This window comes from Aegilops tauschii, chromosome 4 (assembly GCF_002575655.3).
Source record: "Aegilops tauschii subsp. strangulata cultivar AL8/78 chromosome 4, Aet v6.0, whole genome shotgun sequence".
NCBI classification, from domain to species: Eukaryota; Viridiplantae; Streptophyta; class Magnoliopsida; order Poales; family Poaceae; genus Aegilops; species Aegilops tauschii.
In genome coordinates, this window is record NC_053038.3 from 516,134,366 (window position 1) to 516,154,073 (window position 19,708).

Below are 19,708 nucleotides of genomic sequence, written 5' to 3' on the forward strand. Positions count from 1 at the left end.
ATATGCTTGTGCACTGCCCCCATACAATTGCTATGACAAGTGGGCAACTGGTTGTGAAAACGATTTAAAGGTCTAGAGTGACATTTCTAGAATTGAATCAACGTGTATTAGCAAAAAAAAAAAAAAAGAGTTGCCTCGGTGCCTCTTCAATCCAAAGGATTTTCATAGCAAATTTGAAGGATTAGAATCCTTGGCAAATTTTCCTATATTAGTCGTTTGATTTGTAGGATTGAATCCAATAGAATTTATTCCTAGGAATTCCTTTGTACTACATTCCATAGGAATTTTAATATCCACTCAAACCTCTTGGAAAGAATCATTTGTTTTTTGATGCAATCAAACAAATCAAAATCCTGTAGGATTGCGGGTATTCGGAAAAAAAAATCTAGTAGGATTTAAAAGGGCATGAATGCAATAATCCCACATTTTGTTACTTTCTATTCCTAGGTTTTTTAAATCCTCCAAATCAATGAGGCCCTCAACGTGCCCAGGGAGTTGTACCAGTGGCGGCTGCCATATGGTTTAGACCTGAGATCAGAGGAGATTATGTCTCTGAGATTGATGCACGGTTATGTGAAGTTGTTGTGTGCTAATTTTATTACTGTTTTTATATTAATATAATGCAATGTCCATCCTGTCATGTCCTATATACATAAGAAGTTGATCCCACTATTTTATTTATCTCAAAATGTACACGTGTCATCTCATCAACCCGTACTATTTTTATTTCTCTCAATGCATGCAAGGGAAATGGTACTTATACTATTCCTCTCAACATGCACACTTCATCAACCCCACCACTTTTATTTCTCTCAAAATGTATGAGAAAAACTACATATATTCTATAAATATCTTATAAATGTATAATAATGGAATACAACTAATATTATGTATTTGTAGTCTTCATTCTCGTATTCAAATTCCAGACAACCAAATCTCATCAAATTTGAAGTATATTGCAACAAATTTCCGCAGCAGTGCGAGGGATCTGTAGCTTTCGTACTGGCTGGCTGTGGGCTCCGGGCGGTGGCCCTTTTCTATCTAGATGTAGCATATCGTTGGCTGGTTGTGTATAGCTCGATGCCGTCTACATACTAGTCGATCGGAAAGCTAAGTTTCCAAATGCCTCCTGGACCACGCTGAACCATAGCCCATCCAGCTCACAAACTGAGATACGTACGTTGTAGCTAGATGGATGCTGCGTTGGTCGCTAGCGCTCGCTGTTTTTGTTTGTACGCCACGCCTGTGGCCTGTCGACGGCGTACCGATCTGGACGGCATGCATGCATACACATGTGAGAAACATTATCCAGTACGTCCACACGTTTGCCTGTCTGATGTCTCCATCTATCCCTCCGTGACATGTGTATGCGCCATAGCTAGCTTCCAAAGGAAATCAATCCTGTCATTTTTTATCACAATTAATTTATTTCTAAGTGCTTACCAAGAATCTGAAACGTATCATGGATATAGGTATATTGGCAAGAAATGTTCACATCTGAATTTTCATAAAACCATATGATCATTTGTGACCTGGCTGAAACTGAGAAACTGAGTGCTAAAGATTATGTTTCGAAACTTAAACCGTTTGCCCAATGGCAGCCTCTCTGGCGTTGAACTTGGCTATGCCAACGCCATATGCCTTGATGCTGAAAAAGCTTGCCCCCTCCTTTTTGGTTTATGAGGCCCGCGGGCAATTTAAGATTTGTTTTGACTATCAATTAGAACAATCATATATGAGTTGTGTGCCATAGAAATTATACAATTTAAAATGAATTTGATGCTATATTATCTTATGACATATACTTAGCCAAACTGATTTCAACGCCATAGTGTATTTGCCTTGACCCCCTTCGAGTGTGTCGCTAACATTTTTGCCAACCCTCTTGTTTGGCAAATGCAAAAATGCTGCTCAGTAGAAATAAAAAAAGAAGTCTTTTTTTACTGGCAATAAAAAGATGGTCAAACGGTAGTAGATCTGTCTGCGTTGTAGGGTGAGGTCCCTGCGTGATGGGCAGTGTTTGGCAAAGAGCGAGGTGGTGGTCTCCATTGCTTCTCGTGCACCTAGCAGCCTGCTCCACGGTCAGAAGATGATGAACTGTGGGCTGCTTCTCTGAAATTTCACAGGAAACAGTTCAATTATACTACAACAAAATAGCAAAATAAATCTTTGCCGAGCACGGGAGTTATTTCTCTTTCTCGGAGTGAACTAATGTGAGAGCCAGAAATATTTTTATATTCTCTGCGTCCGGGAATATATGTAGCTACTGCTTTTTGTGCGGCGGGTTCCCATTCCACTTACTGCAATTTTTGCTCATAAAATCTTGCTGCTTTTTTCTTGTGGGAAGGGGACCTGCACTCAATAATGTTCATGTATGGTCCATGCCCGATAACCATGTGCTTGTCTTTAACCGATGGTTCCAAATATACGCCGCTCTCACTTTGTCACCACATTGAATGTTTGTGTAACAGCAACATGTGCCCAGTTAGCACGTTTATATACTATGTTGCTAGTATAACAGAAACATTTGAGTGGCCAACTCCATTGATATTTTTGAAGCACGGTGGCATTGGAGCACTTCATTTTAAAAACCTCATAATGGTATTTTTGAAGTTTTTCATAATAATATATTTTTACAGAAATATGGATGGATGTTCTCCATATACTTGTTAATTTTTGTCCAAAATTCATAAACATATTATAAGCTACACAAAAAAGACAAAAATCCGCTCCAAAAAAAGCCTATGTTGAAGTTTTTTTTTACATCTCACACTCCCTCCGGTCCTTTTTAGTTCGCATATAAGATTTGTCTGAAGTCAAACCTCGTAAAGTTTGACCAACTTTATAGAAAACAAATAGCAACATTCACAATGTAAAATCAACTTCCTTAGATATGTCATGACTTTAATTTTCATATTGTGTAACTTTAGCATTGTAGATGTTGATATATTTTCATATAAATATGATCAAACTTTATGAAGTTTGACTTCAGACAATTCTTATATGCAAAGTAAAAAGAACCGGAGGGAGTACAAACACATGGAACTTCGTAGATATATAGTACTACACATCTATATATGCACGCATATATAGAATATTTTAGAATTTTATGAACCATAAACAATAATATTTCCGAACTTCAAAAAAGGGGCTCAAAGTGCTGGTGCTCCAAACTGACTTACTGGTGTACGTACTGCATTGCCTTGCACTACTATAAGAGCAACTCTAGTAGACCCCGCAAAATGCCGGCCCGCAAAACGCGTATGCAGTTCGCGCAAAACAGCTTTTGCGGGCCGGCGCGGGCTGGCACAGATGTAGACCCCCCAAACGGATCCGTAAAAAAGTATATTCGCGGAATATGCTTTTTTATGGGTCGGCTATGCGGGTTCTGCTCTTTGCGCCGCTGCATCCCCGCAAATCATCAGCCCGCAAATCTCAAATCCAACATAATTTCAACAATCGAAAACAAACTGAGTTATTCAAATCAAACATAAAACAATAATCATTCGCATTACAAATAATTATTCAAATCACGGTAGCAAACTTAAAATAATGCAATACAAAACTTGTCATGAATACAAATACAAATGAATACAAAAGTTAGTCACTGTCCAACCCTTTGCCAATGGTGCTCAATGAGATCTTACTGAAGTTGAAAGTGTGTGTCTGCATTTTCAATCTTCTTGTATGTCTGAAGAAAAGCTCTAATGCGGTTTGGGTCTCTAGCTGGTTTGACACGGCTACCCACATTATCGTAAAAGAATTCTAAGTCCATTCCTCTCTCATCTTCAAGAATCATATTGTGCAGGATAACACAGCAAGTCATGATGTTCTTCAGGGTTTTCTTATCCCAAAAACGAGCAGGACCTCGGACAATGGCAAACCTAGATTGCAAAACACCGAATGCTCTTTCAATGTCTTTTCGGGCTGCCTCTTGCACCCTTGCAAATTCACATTGTTTTTTTGTTTTGGGTTCTTTGATGCTCTTGACAAATATGCACCAAGGAGGATATATACCATCTGCAAGATAGTACCCCTTTGTGTATTCATGCCCATTGATAGTGTAGTTGCAAGCAGGAGCATCACCACTAGCAAGCCTAGCAAACAAATGAGAGCGTTGCAACACATTGATATCATTGAGTGTGCCGGGCATACCAAAAAAGCAATGCCAAACCCATAAATCCTCGGATGCTACAGCCTCTAGCACAATTGTTGCATCACGAGACTTGCCACAATACATTCCTTGCCAAGCCTTGGGGCAATTTTTCCAATTCCAATGCATACAATCAATGCTACCTAGCATCCCAGGCCAACCTCTCCTCTCATTAGCTGCCATCAATTTCTTTGTGTCATCTTCATTTGGTGCCTGAAGATACTCGGGACCAAAGACACGGACGATCACTTTCGCAAATCTATGCACAGACTCAATTGTGCTATCTTCACCAATGCGAAGATACTCATCGGCATAGTCAGCTGGAACGCCATATGCAATCACCCGCATAGCTGCGGAGATTTTTTGATATGCACTAAATCCCTTTAAGCCCGCGACATTCCTTCTCTGAGTGAAATACCGACAATTTGCCTCGCAAGCTTCAACAATTTTCACAAAAAGGGATCGGCGCATTCGGTACAATCTGCGGACGAGGTGTGCAGGATATGTAGGATTCTCCGAAAAATAATCTTGCATCTGTTGGAAATATGCCCTAGAGGCAATAATAAAATGGTTATTATTGTATTTCCTTGTTCATGATAATTGTCTATTGTTCATGCTATAATTGCATTAACTGGAAACCGTAATACATGTGTGAATAGATAGACCACAACATGTCCCTAGTAAGCCTCTAGTTGACTAGCTCGTTGATCAATAGATGGTTATGGTTTTCTGACCATGGACATTGGATGTCATTGATAATGGGATCACATCATTAGGAGAGTGATGTGATGGACAAGACTCAATCCTAAGCATAGCACAAGATCGTGTAGTTCGTTTGCTAAGAGCTTTTCTAATGTCAAGTATCGTTTCCTTAGACCATGATATTGTGCAACTCCCGGATACCGTAGGAATGCTTTGGGTGTACCAAACGTCACAACGTAACTGGGTGGCTATAAAGGTGCACTACAGGTATCTCCGAAAGTGTCGGTTGGGTTGGCACGAATCGAGACTGGGATTTGTCACTCCGTATGACGGAGAGGTATCTCTGGGCTCACTCGGTAATGCATCATCATAATGAGCTCAATGTGACTAATGAGTTAGCCATGGGATCATGCGTTACGGAACGAGTAAAGAGACTTGCCGGTAACAAGATTGAACGAGGTATGGGGATACCGACGATCAAATCTCGGGCAAGTAACATACCGATAGACAAAGGGAATTGAATACGGGATTGATTGAATCCCCGACATCGTGGTTCATCCGATGAGATCATCGTGGAACATGTGGGAGCCAATATGGGTATCCAGATCCCGCTATTGGTTATTGGCCGGAGAGGTGTCTCGGTCATGTCTGCATGGTTCCCGAACCCGTAGGGTCTACACACTTAAGGTTCGGTGACGCTAGAGTTGTTATGGGAAATAGTATGTGGTTACCGAAGGTTGTTCGGAGTCCTGGATGAGATCCCGGACATGACGAGGAGCTCTGGAATGGTCCGGAGGTGAAGATCGGTATATTGGACGAAGGGTATTGGAGTCCGGAATTGTTCCGGGGGTACCAGGCTATGGCCAGCATGTCCGAAAGGGGTTTCGGAGGCCCCGGCAAGCGTTGGGGGGCCTTATGGGCCAAGGGGAAGAGGCAAACCAGCCCACTAAGGGGCTGTGCGCCCCTCCCAACCCCTCTCACGTAACCAGGAGAGGTGGGGGCGCCACGCCTAGGGCATCCGCCCCTCCCGGCTTGGGGGCAAGTTTCCTAGGGGGTGGGGGCGCCCAAACCCATCTAGGGTTTCCCCTGGCCGCCGCCTCCTCCTCTAGATCCATCTAGAGGGGCCGGCCCCCTCTCCCCTTCCCCCTATATATAGTGAGGGGGTGGGAGGGCAGCCACACCCTTCCCTTGGCGCAGCCCTCTCCTCCTCCAACTCCTCCTCCTCCTCCGTAGTGCTTAGCGAAGCTCTGCCGGAGAACCACGAGCTCCATTGCCACCACGCCGTCGTGCTGTTGGAGTTCTCCCTCAACTTCTCCTCTCCCCTTGCTGGATCAAGAAGGAGGAGACGTCCCCGGGCTGTATGTGTGTTGAACGCGGAGGCGTCGTCCGTTCGGCGCTAGATCGGATCCTCCGCGATTTGAATCGCCGCGAGTACGACTCCATCAACCGCGTTCTTGTAACGCTTCCGCTTAGCGATCTTCAAGGGTATGAAGATGCACTCCCTCTCTCTCGTTGCTAGCATCTCCTAGATTGATCTTGGTGACACGGAGGAAAATTTTGAATTATTGCTACGTTCCCCAACAGCATCAACATCTCGTTTCCAAGATGGCGATTCCGCAGAATGCACAGACGCCCGACAGTAGATCCTCGCCTCCTCTTTTGGTACTCCTCTTCATGCTCCTTCACGGCAAGCGCCATGACCAATGTTTGCTGCCGAAAGGTCGCAAGCATGGTCTCCACATCCGAGTCGTCCGAATCGGACGAATCGGATAGCAAGAACTTCTCGCAGGGGGTCAACTCCATCTACACGCACGCCGGCGTGTCAATCTACTACACAGCTCGCGAAAATCACAAAAAAGGGACTAACCGGTGGCGAGTGATCCCGGGCGGCGACGAGGGTGGTGCGCTCGGCGGTGGTCGATCCCAGCGGCGGCGGCGACTGAGGGGCGGCTCTTCTCGCCGGATCCGGAGTGGCGGTTCAGCGGCTCGGCGCGGGAGGGTGTGGGGCGGCCCCGCGGAGCGATTCCGCCCACGGATATGGCCGGAATCACCGGCGGCGGGCGTGCGGCGACGGAAGGAAGGGGGAAAAGAGCGCGGGCTGAAATGTCCCTCCCGCCAACTGCTTCTCTGTGATGCAGGGCACCGCAGCCGCGAGGGGGAAACCCGCGTTTTCCCGGGTTGGGGCCGGAAATTTGCCGCGCCCCCTAAAAAATTTTGCGGGCCGGGGCGGGATGCGGGGTCTGGTCGGGCAGGCTTTCCAGCCCGTACCCGCATTTTGGCGGTTATTTTGTGGGTCGGGGACGGATGCGGGGTCTGCTAGAGTTGCTCTAACCACATATACCTCAATCACACACATTTAAATTAAGACTAGCTACGTGTGCGGTGCCCTTATATATACCTTGTATAGTAGCATGTTTCCCATACTCCCATAGGCCGGCCGGCCCTTATCCGTATACTGGTCCTTCGTCCTCCATCTCATCATTTTCCTTCCTTCGGATTTCTTCGTCTCCTACCAATGAATGCCTGCGCTCTGAACTCGGTATCTCCCTTTTCTTCTTCATTCATACCCGTTAAGGCCCGCTGCATGCATGCTCATCTCTACCTCGTGAGCTATATAGGTGGAGATGAAGGCGAAGCCGGCGAGGGGCGGGAAGAGGAGCAGGGCGAGCGGCGGCACGGCGGTGGTGCTGCTGGAGAAGAAGGAGTCCGAGAAGGAGAGGAGGAAGCGCATGAAGGCCCTCTGCGAGAAGCTCGCATCCCTCATCCCAAGAGAACACTGCTGCTCCAGCACTGTAAGAACACGTACGCCTCTTCTCATCGTGGCCGGAGCATGCCTGAGCAGCGTGATAGCCAGCTTTTTCACTCCATGTTTATCTTGTGATCTCGTCTCTAAAAGGCATGATCTTTATTTGGAATATTTAACCACTAATGGATTTTTCTTCAAAAAAGATGGATTACACCCCGGGCCATCGAGTGATGCACATGGCCCTACCTTATCTAATTCAACGTTCGACAGTATCCAACCGAAGAAAACGACATAAGCGCCACACAGGACGGTCATAGTAAAAAAAACATCAACAAAAAAGTAACAAGAAAATATGAATTCTCTTACCTCAGAAATCCTATTACTAGAATGCCAACCATATAATGATTGAAATAAATCCGAGCGACCATCTCCCATCAGTTGCACCCGGCGACCGTGAACGCCCTCTCCTCCCATATTAGAAAGAACCCGTATGGAGCCAATTAATAGCTTTGAAAATGACATGTAAAAGATTTGAATTTTCAATCAGGTTAAAAAGTTAGAACACAATTATCGCGGCAACTCTCCATAGCCAAAAGTAAAGCACAAACTTAAACATGAATCTGAGCCTTAATGCTAGGATGAATACCCTCCAACTAGTACCCAAACGTATTCAAACTACCTGTAGGTGGAGATAGATTAAAGACGACATGAACAGTACACCGTAATAATATGGCAAGAAGGCATTGAAGGAAAATATGCTGAATCGGTTCTTCATTGCCGCAAAAACAACCTTTTGTGCAACCTTGTCACTCACGCTTCTTGAGGCTATTCTTAGTTAAGATCATTTTTCTATCTAGGTACCATAAGGAAATCTTGATTTTAGTTGGAACGTTAAGTTTTGAAATATACTTGCGATGAAACGGCGGGCCATCATTGATGAGGTATGTATACATGGATTTCATAGAGAATACGCCGGAGGAATTCAACTTCCAACGGAAAGGTGTCTGGTTCTTCATTGGGGGTGACAATCATCAATCTATTGATAAGGTGCAACTAGTCCATCCACTTCTCCCTGATGAGAGACCGTTTAATTGCAACATTCAACGGAACATGTTCCAACACCGATGCAACAGAAACCTCCTTCCTTTGCACAATGTTGTAAGGATAAGTGTATTGCAAAGCTAGAGGCTCGTCCCCCAGCCATGTAGTGGTTAAGACATTGCCCACCACAAAAGATCCTCTATGGCAAATTTACTTTTGACCCCATCAAACCTTTCCAAAATGGCGAATCAACGGGTTTGGCTTGAACCCGATCAAGAACTCCTGCCAGACCGCATCCTCAGTAAGTAACTTGAACAACCATTTGCTGAGCGGACACTTATTTTTTTTATTTTGAGATCCTCCAGACCAAGACCACCTTGGTCTATAGGTCTGCAAATGACACCGCATCTCATTAGGCGATATTTTCTTTTGTTTTCATCAGATTTCAAGAAGAATCTAGATCTATAGAGGTCAAGTCCTTCCCTAACCGCTTTGGGTACCAATGTTCAGAAAATTGGTACCACATATCATTGAAGTTACTAACCAAGAAGTCAAGTCTTTTCCTAACTGCTTCAGGTACCACACATCGTTGAAGAAAACCCACAATTGATCTTATGTTAGATGATTCTATAATCCAAAAAGGTTTTATTATGTGTGATTGTGCATCACGATTCAAAGACCGGTAAATATAGAACTCTTCCATTATCTAAAAATATAAGGTTGTTTGAGCCAAGTAAATCATGTCAAGAAATAAAAATTGAAAATTCTTTCACGTACTTTTTTCATATTGTTGTTCCTCAAATGTGTATGTAGGATACAATGACCCAGCTAGGCAGCCTGGATGTTGGGGCGTCATACATCAAGAAGCTGAAGGAGAGGGTCGATGAGCTACAACGTAGGAGGAGCTCCGTGCGGGCCTTGGATACCTTAAAAGGACATACTAGCATCCCAACACCCACTACCACCACTACCACAAGCAGCGGTACAGGGTCGCCAGAAGAAGAGAAAGCTTGGGAGGCATCGGAACCGATATTGCAGGTGCGGCAACACGACGATTCAAGCATGGAGGTGAGACTGATATGCTGCATGGAGAGGCCGATCAAGCTCCATGAGGTAATCACCATCCATGAGGAAGAAGGTGCTGAGATCATCAACGCCAATCACTCGGTTGCTGGCCGCAAAATGTTCTACACTATACACTCTCGGGTACGTATACATAGGTTCAGCCTTTTGCTTTTGCAACTAGCAAATATATCTACGTTGCAAAATGTATGGCGCACAAGAGTCTTAAGGATTCAAGTTTTGAACAATAATTAATTACACCTACAAAATATATTTTATATTATATGGAAATCGTATCACTAGATTCGTATTCAAAAGCATCCGATTCTGAATAAAATGAATTTTGTGCCAAAAACAGTCTTCCTTTTTGGAACTTTGCAGTAGCCTTATAAAAATATTACACCATAATTTATTGAGGGGTGCCCATTTGTTTCTAGTGTGATATTAAACTGAATAGCGACGTATATATACAAGTGAAATGCACGTCTTAATATGTTTTCTTTTTAGTACATGTTTCTTTCTTTCTTTTTCGTCCCTCTCTACTGTCTAGAATGTCTAGTAAATTTAATAATATGCGACTGCAAAATGTCTCTTTCGTACTGCGTGATGGAGGACTGGTTACCATCTAATATCTAACATTGATCTATTTTTGCCTCAAAGTCCAGTTAATTAATTGCATAAATTTCTTCTATAATATGCAGGCCTTCAGCTCGAGAATTGGCATAGATGTTTCAAGGGTTTCTGAACGACTGGGAGCATTGGTATGATAGTAAATGGATCCATGCAAAATATATAAATAACTATATAAAATGATTATCCCACGGATGGTACATAGAAGTCTAGTCATTAATCGACCAAGTAGGGGATGGAAACACCTTAACTAGGCAGTAATTCATGTCTAAGCTCGGGCTCATCTGCACTCGATGAACAATAAATTCAAAAAATAGTAAAAAAATTCAAATAATTCTGGAAGTTTATGGCATGCAAGATGCTCATGTGCGGAAGGAGCATGCACATTTTCAGGTGTTTGGACATTCGAGGACCTCTAGCTAAAAAAGTCCAAATAGTGTTCTTTTTCAAAGTTTCTTTCAGAGCCATCTTTTTAGCCACAACCTCCTTGAATGCCCAAACACCATGAATTTTTGCATGCACATCGGGCATTCGAGCATATCGGATGCCAAGTTCTATTAGATTTTTTGAATGTTTTTTTAATTTTATTTGAATTTGATGTTCACACCTAGGCACTTAGGTACACCGAATCATGACACTCTTAATTAGTTCTGCACCTGGGCACCAAATGGCCGCATTCTTAATTAGCTAGCTAAAGTCTTATCCATGTTAATTTCACAACATGATCGATGTATGACAAAGATGTTGATTGATCGAAGATAAATAGTCACCTAGTATAAATATATATTAACAGGTTTTGGGTTGTCATAGTTTGGTGTATGTTGTCAATTGAGATAAAGTTTAAAAGTGTTCTATCTTATCCCGCCCTCCTAGATTTAGTGTTGTATAAACCGAACATTCTTTTGAAAATGCTTGTCTTGTTTGGTCATCTAAATGTGCAGCTCCGACTTTTTTCGCGCGAAAATCAGGCATCGTCATGCATGCGCAACAATCAGGTCCTCAGGTACACTGATGGGACCAACGCGACTCCTCCCAAGGAGCTCGTCAGCAACAACGATATAGGTGGAACCGATAAGGTGCCAAATCCCGAGTGTGAGTCTTGGGCTGAGCAAGACCAAGTGATGTGGAGTTCCCTGCTTGCGTCAATATCACCAGAGTTAATCGAGTAGGTGTGGGCTGTGTCAACCATGGTTGAGCCCTGGTCTACCTGTGGGTGCATGTTCTCCTCGCATCCATGTAATTGGCAAATCTGAGGAAGAATATCTCTCGGTAAATGACTACTTCAACAAAGTAAAGGAACTCGTCGAACTATGGCCATGCTAGTGTCTCCTATCGCCAAAGACGACATGGTCTCCTATGTGTTGTGTTACAATCCCCCGTTGTCATTGATCACAACTCAAACAGACCCGGTATCCCTTGGTGACTTGTATTCTCGTCTACTTTCTTTTCAAATCATGTTGGAGCAGCAAATACCTCTCCTTCCAAGGCAACTCTTCAGGCAACTTTACTCCACCTGGGCGTGGTGGCGGCAAAACATGTCATAAATCATCAAACCCAAATATGGAGTACTTAAGAGATGCACTTTCACAATGTTGCAAGCTCCAAATTGATCTAAGCGTTACATATTTATTAAGGTGAGTTGTTAAGATATAGAATTGTTAACATGTTTATATTTGCTCATCCTCCTAGATTTTCTGCCACCCTCTCCTCCCTCCCCATAGCTACCGTCTCCTCCCTTCTCTATAGATACCACCTCCTACTTCCCCACCCCCCTTTCCCCTCGCCGCTGCTAGAGACTAGTGGCGAGCTAAGTCCCGGCACGGGTTGATGAAGGCGACGGCGGGAATATCTCTGCTCCGATAGTCTCTGATGGAGAGATGCGATCTACGGGTGACAAATAGAGGCAAAGGGTGTGGTCGTGTAGCGATGGTGTTGTTGTTTCCGATTGGACGAGCGGACTCCTGAGCTGAGTCATTGGTGCACGCGACCCCATCTGCAGGTACGCGGGCAACATCGACGACCTTCTGAGTTCCAACAAGTAGTCTTCCGCTTGTTCCACGGATGGCGGCGTGCTCTTGTGTTGCTAGGCAATTGTCATAATGGGTCGCAAGGTCTAAAACCTTTATATCGGCTATAATGAAAAGTATGTTTTGCCAACCAATTAATCTTCTGTCACATGCGAGGACGAATTGCGATTCTGCTCGTGTTGGTGCCTCCCTCGCTAATCTTCGTCACGTGCGTGATGGTGACTTTTGGTCGTTTAGAGCCTTCAGTGGCGACTGACACTTGTTGTGTCTTGACAAGCTTCTTATGTGAGCACGAGCATGGTCTTCACTTGTGCTGCGTCTCACATCAAGATCGTGCTACGCATGTAACTGTTGGGATGGCCGAAAGTGGTGAGGACAATACATTATGGCTTTGATTTGGTGGTGCTTCTCGAGTACCCGGTATCTCGGTATCGACCTCGGGGTGAAAACCCTAGGCCTAACTCTAGTTGGTTATACCTGGCAACGACAGCGTTTTTGTGTTGTTACCTTGTTGAAGGCATTGCTCATATTTGCTTGGACTTTTATCTTGAGGGTGAAACCCAAGATCTGGCCTTTGGAGGTTGGAGTCGGCGACGGTGGCGCATGAGCATCGTTCCCTTCCTGAATGCATTGCTACTAGAGAACCTTTCGCATTATCCTTGTGATGTCAAGAGATGGTTGGTGCAGATGGTCGTTGTTGTAGTTCCTCGATCATTGTTTTCATCGCTGCAGGTTTTCTTCCTCCGTCTAGGCATAGCTTCGGTCTTGTAAGACTTCGATCTTTGCTTGCATGATTTTGTGTGTGTCAATGTTGGTTGCGTGCATCGTAGTGGTGCTCATTGTGTATTGTATTTTTTTTCATTGTGTATTGTGTCCTCTAGATGTTTAATTTGACTCAATAACTCCACCCTTTGTCAAAAAAAGATTTGGTGTTATATGTACTGAATAGGCTGGTTAGTTATAACCCTAACGAACCACAACTTGTATCAAAGGGGAATGAGCTTCCCCGCCGCGCCAAAGTTGGGCCAATTTTCCTTTAAACAACGCCTTAAGCGCCAAATATGAGTTGGGTCTCGGTTGTCCATCTACTCGTTTGATGAGGGTTTCAGGGTACAGTTGTAGATGCTTGCGAAGACTATATCTTGCTCATAGTGAGTATAGCTTCCGTCTCGTAGTAGCATTTTCTTCCCCGTCGTAACCTGGGCTAGCCCGTTTCATTATTTTTTTGATTGCTTGCATTGTTCATGTTCGATCACTCGTTGTAGCTGCAACTTCAATTGAATTATTTGTTTTTCTTTTTCTTTTTTTCTTTATGTTTTCTTTGTTTCTTCCTAGTTTTCTTTGGTTTCTCTGTTTCATTTTCCTGTTCACTGTTTTTGTTGTTTTTTCATGGGGTTTTCCTTTTTCTTTCTTTTTTGCAATGATTTTTTGGTTTCTTTTTTCTTTCCCAGTTGTTTTCTGGGGTTTTTTTTCCCGGAATTCCTTGTTTCTTTACGGTTTTCTTTAGTTTTCCTTTTTCTTTGTTTTCTCACCGGTTTCCTCGTTTCTTTCAGGTTTATTTTTCTTTTTTTGTTTCTTGGTTTTGACTGATTTTTTTCTTTTCTTTCTAACTCTGTTCGTTTTTCTTTGTTTCTTTTTTTATTTTCTTCTTTTTCATTTTTTTCCCTTTCTTCAGTTTTCTTTGCTTTGTCTTTCTTTTCTCCAACACATGTCTACATTTTTCATATGCATCTGTACATTTTTCATGTGTATCAGGAACATTTTTTATACATGTTCAACATTTTTAAATCATGATTATCATTTTAAAAACATTAGGTTTGACGACTAATTCTACATACACATTGTAATTTTTTGGTATATATCAAGAAATTTTTTAATACATGTTTTAAAGAAACTAAATACATGATTGACATTTTTGTTAGACGGTAAAAAAAATTAAAATATATTTTCGTGTTAAATTTTTTTAACACAGATTTCAAGTTTTTCGTATACATCAGTAAAACAAATTATACATATTTAACATTTGTTTTGAAATAGATGATTAACATATTTTCAATTTTTTGTGTTTGAATATTTTTCTTACACACTATGCACTTTTCGAATATACCAAGAAGATTTGTTTATACACCTTTAATATTTTTTGATACACAATAAACATTTTTAAAAATTTATGTTTTTATGCATGTTCTACATGCTTTGTCTACACCAAGAACATTTGTTTTATATACATTCAATATTTTTTTAATACATGATCAACATTTTTTATACACATTGTATATTGTGTATGTATTTTTCACATAGATGATTTTTTTCCAAACTCATGAACATTTTTTGTACCGATAAAGTTTTTTGAAAAATTTGGGAACAATTTTTCATATTCATGATCTTATTTTCTTTTTGTGAAACTTTTCAGAAAACTCATGAACAATATTTGAATTCGGGAAGTTTTGTTCAAATTCAGGAGCATGATTTTAATACACAAACATTTTTCAAAATCATGAATATTTTTTGAATACGCAAACATTTTTCAAAATCATGAATATGTTTTTATTTTTTTCGAACATTTTTTTATGAATTCATGATCATTTTATGGACTATTGTTTCCAAATTCACAATTGTGTAGAAATTTGGGACTTTTTTGAATTGCTAATTATTTTAAATGTAAAAACCAGAAAAGAAAAAAAAGCAACAAAGACGAAATTAAAAAACTAGGGTTACCCTGCCCGTCGCATGGGCCGGCCCAATAGGGCTGGGTGTGGGGGTGCGCGTTTCCGCGACTTCAGGCGCATAGGTCGTCAAATAGGAGCTCTCGATCAATACATAGTGCGTAGATTTTTTTTCGAAGAAGCACCTGTAATTTTATTCACCCTCATAACAATTATAATTACACTGATCTGGATCTAAGATCCAAGAAAATATATTCCTATGACTAGGAATTATAATAAAATCATTTGGAAAAACCTTGTGTGCTGTATAAATCTCTACTAGAAGAAATACTTCAAAGGCCGGCGGAGTAGTTCGTTATGTTGCGCCCGTAGATTTGTTTTTTGAGGATCTGTCATGCTTTTAGCCCGTGCTCTCAGCCGCCACCATGTGTCGTGCTCTGGGCACTCCCTCGATTTTGTTTTTTTATATTTCACAAGCTTTTTCGGCTTTTTAGATGGTTTTTTCGGGTTTTTCTGCTTTTTGGTTTTTCACCGGTCTTTCTTACTTTTTTGCGCGAATAAACATGTTTTTTTTCTTTCGCGAGAGGCATGGTTTTGCTTCACGAGAGGCACGGCCGTGCCTCTCAGAAACTGGAAAAGAATGAGTGTTTTTTTTGCTTCCGCGAGATGCACTGTTTTGCTTCTACGAGAGGCACGGTGATGCCTCTCGGAAATGAAAAAACGCATTTTCTCTTTTTTTTCCTTCCGTGAGAGACACGGTTTTGATTCCGGCACGGACTTCCTTCTGCGAGAGGCAGGGACGGTAAAAAACGCGTTTTCCTTTTTGTTCCTTTCGCAAGAGGCATGGTTTTACTTCCGTGAAATACCCGAATTTGCTTCAGCGAGAGGCATCCAACTGTGAAAACGATTAGAGATCGGGACGCACGGTTAAGAGATAAAACGTTTTGAATAAATGATTTTTTTTAGAAAAAAGGAAAATTCTATGTTGTGAGAAGTTTCGCACATGTAGCGCGCCACTTGTCGCACCTGGCGAGAATTAGTGATTTCGCGCCGTAGATGTTCCGAGCAACAACTAATTTCTAGGCTGAAATGTTGAAGGCCCAACAAGCCAAGGCCTGCCAAAGTGCCGCCACTCTCACCCTCGCCGGCGCTCCCTACCCAAGCTCGCCCCCGCCGCCACTCAACCTCCCACCCACCCGCTGCGGTGCTCCCCCTCCCGCCACACGCCGCTGCACGCAGAGTAAGAGCGCCGCCTCTTCATTGCCGCCGTCGCCGTCACCCGCCCCCATCTCTGCCGCTGCTCCGCAGGTGGCGAGGATGGAGAGGGGAGGAAGCGGAGGCCAGGGATGCCGCCGGGGAGGGGATTAATTAGGCGGCGCTCCGCTGCGGCCTGTGTCGGCTTCCACTCTTCGTGTAGCCAAACCTAGGTAAATCTCCAAACTTGGGACCTGATTTCCCCCAACACAATCTTCAGTCTTACCGCCGCCGTTTGCTGAATCCGTAGTACAAGACCGCATTGATTTGATTTATCCACCCATGGCAGGCAACACGCAGATGCTCCGCGTTGCAAGAATCTTTACTGCAAGGCCGCGTTCAGGCCATGCCGTATCTGCGCTCATTGCCTCTCCACGACCCTGTATTGCCCCTCACAGCTTGGACCACAAGTGTCATGATACTACCAAGTGCACTGGTGACAAAGATATGGGATTCTCGAACCTGAAATCGCATGCTGTTACTCGTGGTGGTGCTTGCTTCTCCACCGCTACCGAAACGGTTCTCGTCCAAGCCCGGGACTCGTCTCTGCTAGCATCGGAGATAGAGAATGCCATCGACCAGCAGAGGTTTGATGATGCGTGGAGGGCCTACGACAAGCATCTTCACATGGACGGGCTCCCGAGAAAGTCTGTTCTGAGCAAGCTCATCACTGGCTTCGCAGCGACCTTTGAGGCCCACAGGCTTAACCAGTCGTACGATGTGGTCGATCGCGCGTTTCAAGCGAGGCCTGAACTGCTGGAGAAGGAGGCCCTGATTTACCTGTCCCTTCTTCTTGCACGGTGCGCTCTTCCTGATCTTGCTGTAAATGTTGTGAGGAAGTTGGTCAAGATTGAAGCATACCCACCCGTCGCGGCATGGTCTGCAATTATAGCATACATGTGTCAGACTGCAACCGGTTCGTTCCTTGCTGCCGACATGGTAATGGAGATCGGATACCTTTTCCAGAACAACAGAGTTGATCCGCGGAAGAAGAGCAACCGTCCGTTGCTAGCAATGAAGCCCAATTCATTTATCTTCAGCATTGTTCTGACTGCATCCCTCCTGTTTGGTACTACTAAAAAGGCGGAGCAGCTTCTCGAATTAATGCCCAGGATAGGGGTGAAACCTGAAGCCAGCTTGTTGGTTGTCATGGCTCGCATATACGAAAAGAATGGACACAAAGATGAGATTCAGAAGTTGAAGAGGCATGTCGATGAGGCCTGTGGTCTCAGTGAATCAGAGTTCAGGCAGTACTATGATTGCCTGCTCTCCTGCCATTTGAAATTCGGGGATTTGGATTCTGCTGTGGATATGGTACTGGATATGCTTAAAAAGGGTAACAACGCAAAGCGGTCACTAGAAGCAGCTAAAGCAGTTCTTGAAGCAGTCGAATCGAACAAATTGTATCTTCCTTATGAGAAAAAGGGCCCTGAAATTTCAGGTTCCCCAAATAAACCTGTGTCTACTGACCGCCAAATGCAAAATTACTCTTCATTCTTCAAAGATAAGAGCTTTGCAAGGCTTGAATTAGAGGCGAGAGAATTACACAAGCTATTATCAGATAAGCTGCAGGAACAGGTTGGACTGGTAAAATCTGAACATGGTGTCCTCCATCCAACTGAAACAATGTATGCCAAACTGGTCAAAGCTTTCTTGGAAGCAGATAAGATCAGTGCATTGGCATCGTTTCTTGTGAAGGCAAGCAAAGAGGATTCGCCCGTGTCTGTTGAGAGCTCCTTTGTTGTACAAGTGATAAATGCATGTATTTCTCTTGGATTATTAGAGCAGGCACATGACCTTCTTGACGAGATGAGATTTTCTGGAGTTAGAGTTGGTTCTTCCATTTATTCGTCACTCCTAAAAGCTTACTGCAAAGAGGAGAATCATGAAGATGATATAACTGCACTTTTGAAGGATGCTCAACAGGCAGGAATCCAGCTTGATTCAAGCTGCTACGAAGATTTGATACAATCCAGGGCACATCACAATAACACCACAGGCGCTCTCCATCTTTTTAAAGAGATGAAGAGCTCAAACATTCAAAAATCTGTTAACAGGGAGTTTGAGATGTTAGTACAAAGCTGTGATAACAATGAAGCTGCTTTGACTGCTAAGCTAGTGGAAGAAGTCAAAAGTGGTCATACAGTCAATCATGCCATTCATGACTGGAACAATGTTATACATTTCTTCTGTAAGAAGAGATTAATGCACGATGCTCACAAAGCACTGAGCAAGATGCGTGTTTTAGGCCACACGCCAAACGCACAAACTTTCCATTCTTTAGTAACTGCTTATGCTGCTGTTGGTGGCAAGTATGTGGAGGTGACAGATTTGTGGGGCGAAATGAAAGTTCTGGCCAACTCCAACTCGATGAAATTTGATCAGGAACTGTTGGACTCTCTGTTGTATTGCTTTGTGAGAGGTGGTTTCTTCCTTCGAGCAATGGAAGTCATAGAATTGATGGAAAAGTGCGAGATGTTTATAGATAAATACAAGTACAAGTCCCTGTGGCTTAAATATCATAGAACATTGTACAAAGGTAAGGCTCCTAAGGTGCAAACAGAAGCTCAACTGATAAGGAGAGAAGCAGCACTACATTTCAAGAGATGGATTGGGTTGACATGAAAGCGAGATTTTGAAAGCAGTGAAGCACGTGTGGCATAGTGTTTTTGGGACTAGCATGGTTGGAAACCAATGTATGGATGCCTCTATCTTTGATCCTTCCCTAGGTCCCTCCCCATCTCATTATCAGGCTAGACTTTCCCATGAAGATAGACCTGCTCTGAGGATGATGATTGTGGTTTGTAGCTGTGCCAGCTGCCGTGCTACAGGAATAAATCGCTCGCCAGATCATGTTTGCCCCAGATCAGAAACCCTGGTGGCCAATGCCGTCCAGTTTTGGTGTGTTGTTTTCGAGTTGAAGTTTTGCAATCTGAGACAAGATGTGCATTTAACATACAACAGCAGCGGAAAATCTGTATGCAATGCTGTCCAGTGTTCAAGTTGAAACAGGTTGTTGGATGGAAGGATGATGTGAGCCTGCAATGATATAACAAGAAAATTTACATGGTTTACTTGGTATTACTTGAATAATATTGATAAGCCTTGGCCTATTTGGAACTGCATTGATGCTTCTATGGAAAAAAGATGTCAGCAATGGATTTGCCTTGTTTTGTAAGTTAACATGGTCTGCACACTAGTGTTTAGGTTTCAGATAAGATACTTTTTTCCTCCGTGGGAAAAGGATATTTTGTTACCAGTAATATGAACCAAATTTGGTACAATTTATGCTTATGTAATTGGCAAATTTACCTTTTCTGGCTATGGATACATAATTTTGTTTGTAATTATTCTATGATACTAACAGTTGTTGATAATACTACTTGTCTTTTGTTTATGTACTGCTCATATGATGCAACTGAACCAA

The 19,708-nt window shown here is 43.0% G+C and overlaps 2 protein-coding genes across 2 annotated transcripts; both read left to right on the forward strand.

Annotated features, from left to right (window-relative positions):
- The first annotated feature begins 7,245 nt into the window (after positions 1-7,245).
- On the forward strand, positions 7,246-11,757 carry LOC109762608 (transcription factor bHLH168). Its single transcript, XM_020321482.4, has 5 exons — positions 7,246-7,394; positions 7,474-7,647; positions 9,456-9,848; positions 10,406-10,465; positions 11,276-11,757. Exons 1-5 carry the CDS (start codon positions 7,371-7,373, stop codon positions 11,501-11,503), a joined length of 879 nt encoding a protein of 292 aa, XP_020177071.1. The 5' UTR covers positions 7,246-7,370; the 3' UTR covers positions 11,504-11,757.
- Positions 11,758-16,132: 4,375 nt separating this feature from the next.
- Positions 16,133-19,678, forward strand: LOC109762635 (pentatricopeptide repeat-containing protein At1g03100, mitochondrial). Its single transcript, XM_020321505.4, has 2 exons — positions 16,133-16,454; positions 16,571-19,678. Exon 2 carries the CDS (start codon positions 16,582-16,584, stop codon positions 18,904-18,906), a length of 2,325 nt encoding a protein of 774 aa, XP_020177094.1. The 5' UTR covers positions 16,133-16,454; positions 16,571-16,581; the 3' UTR covers positions 18,907-19,678.
- Positions 19,679-19,708: the final 30 nt, after the last annotated feature.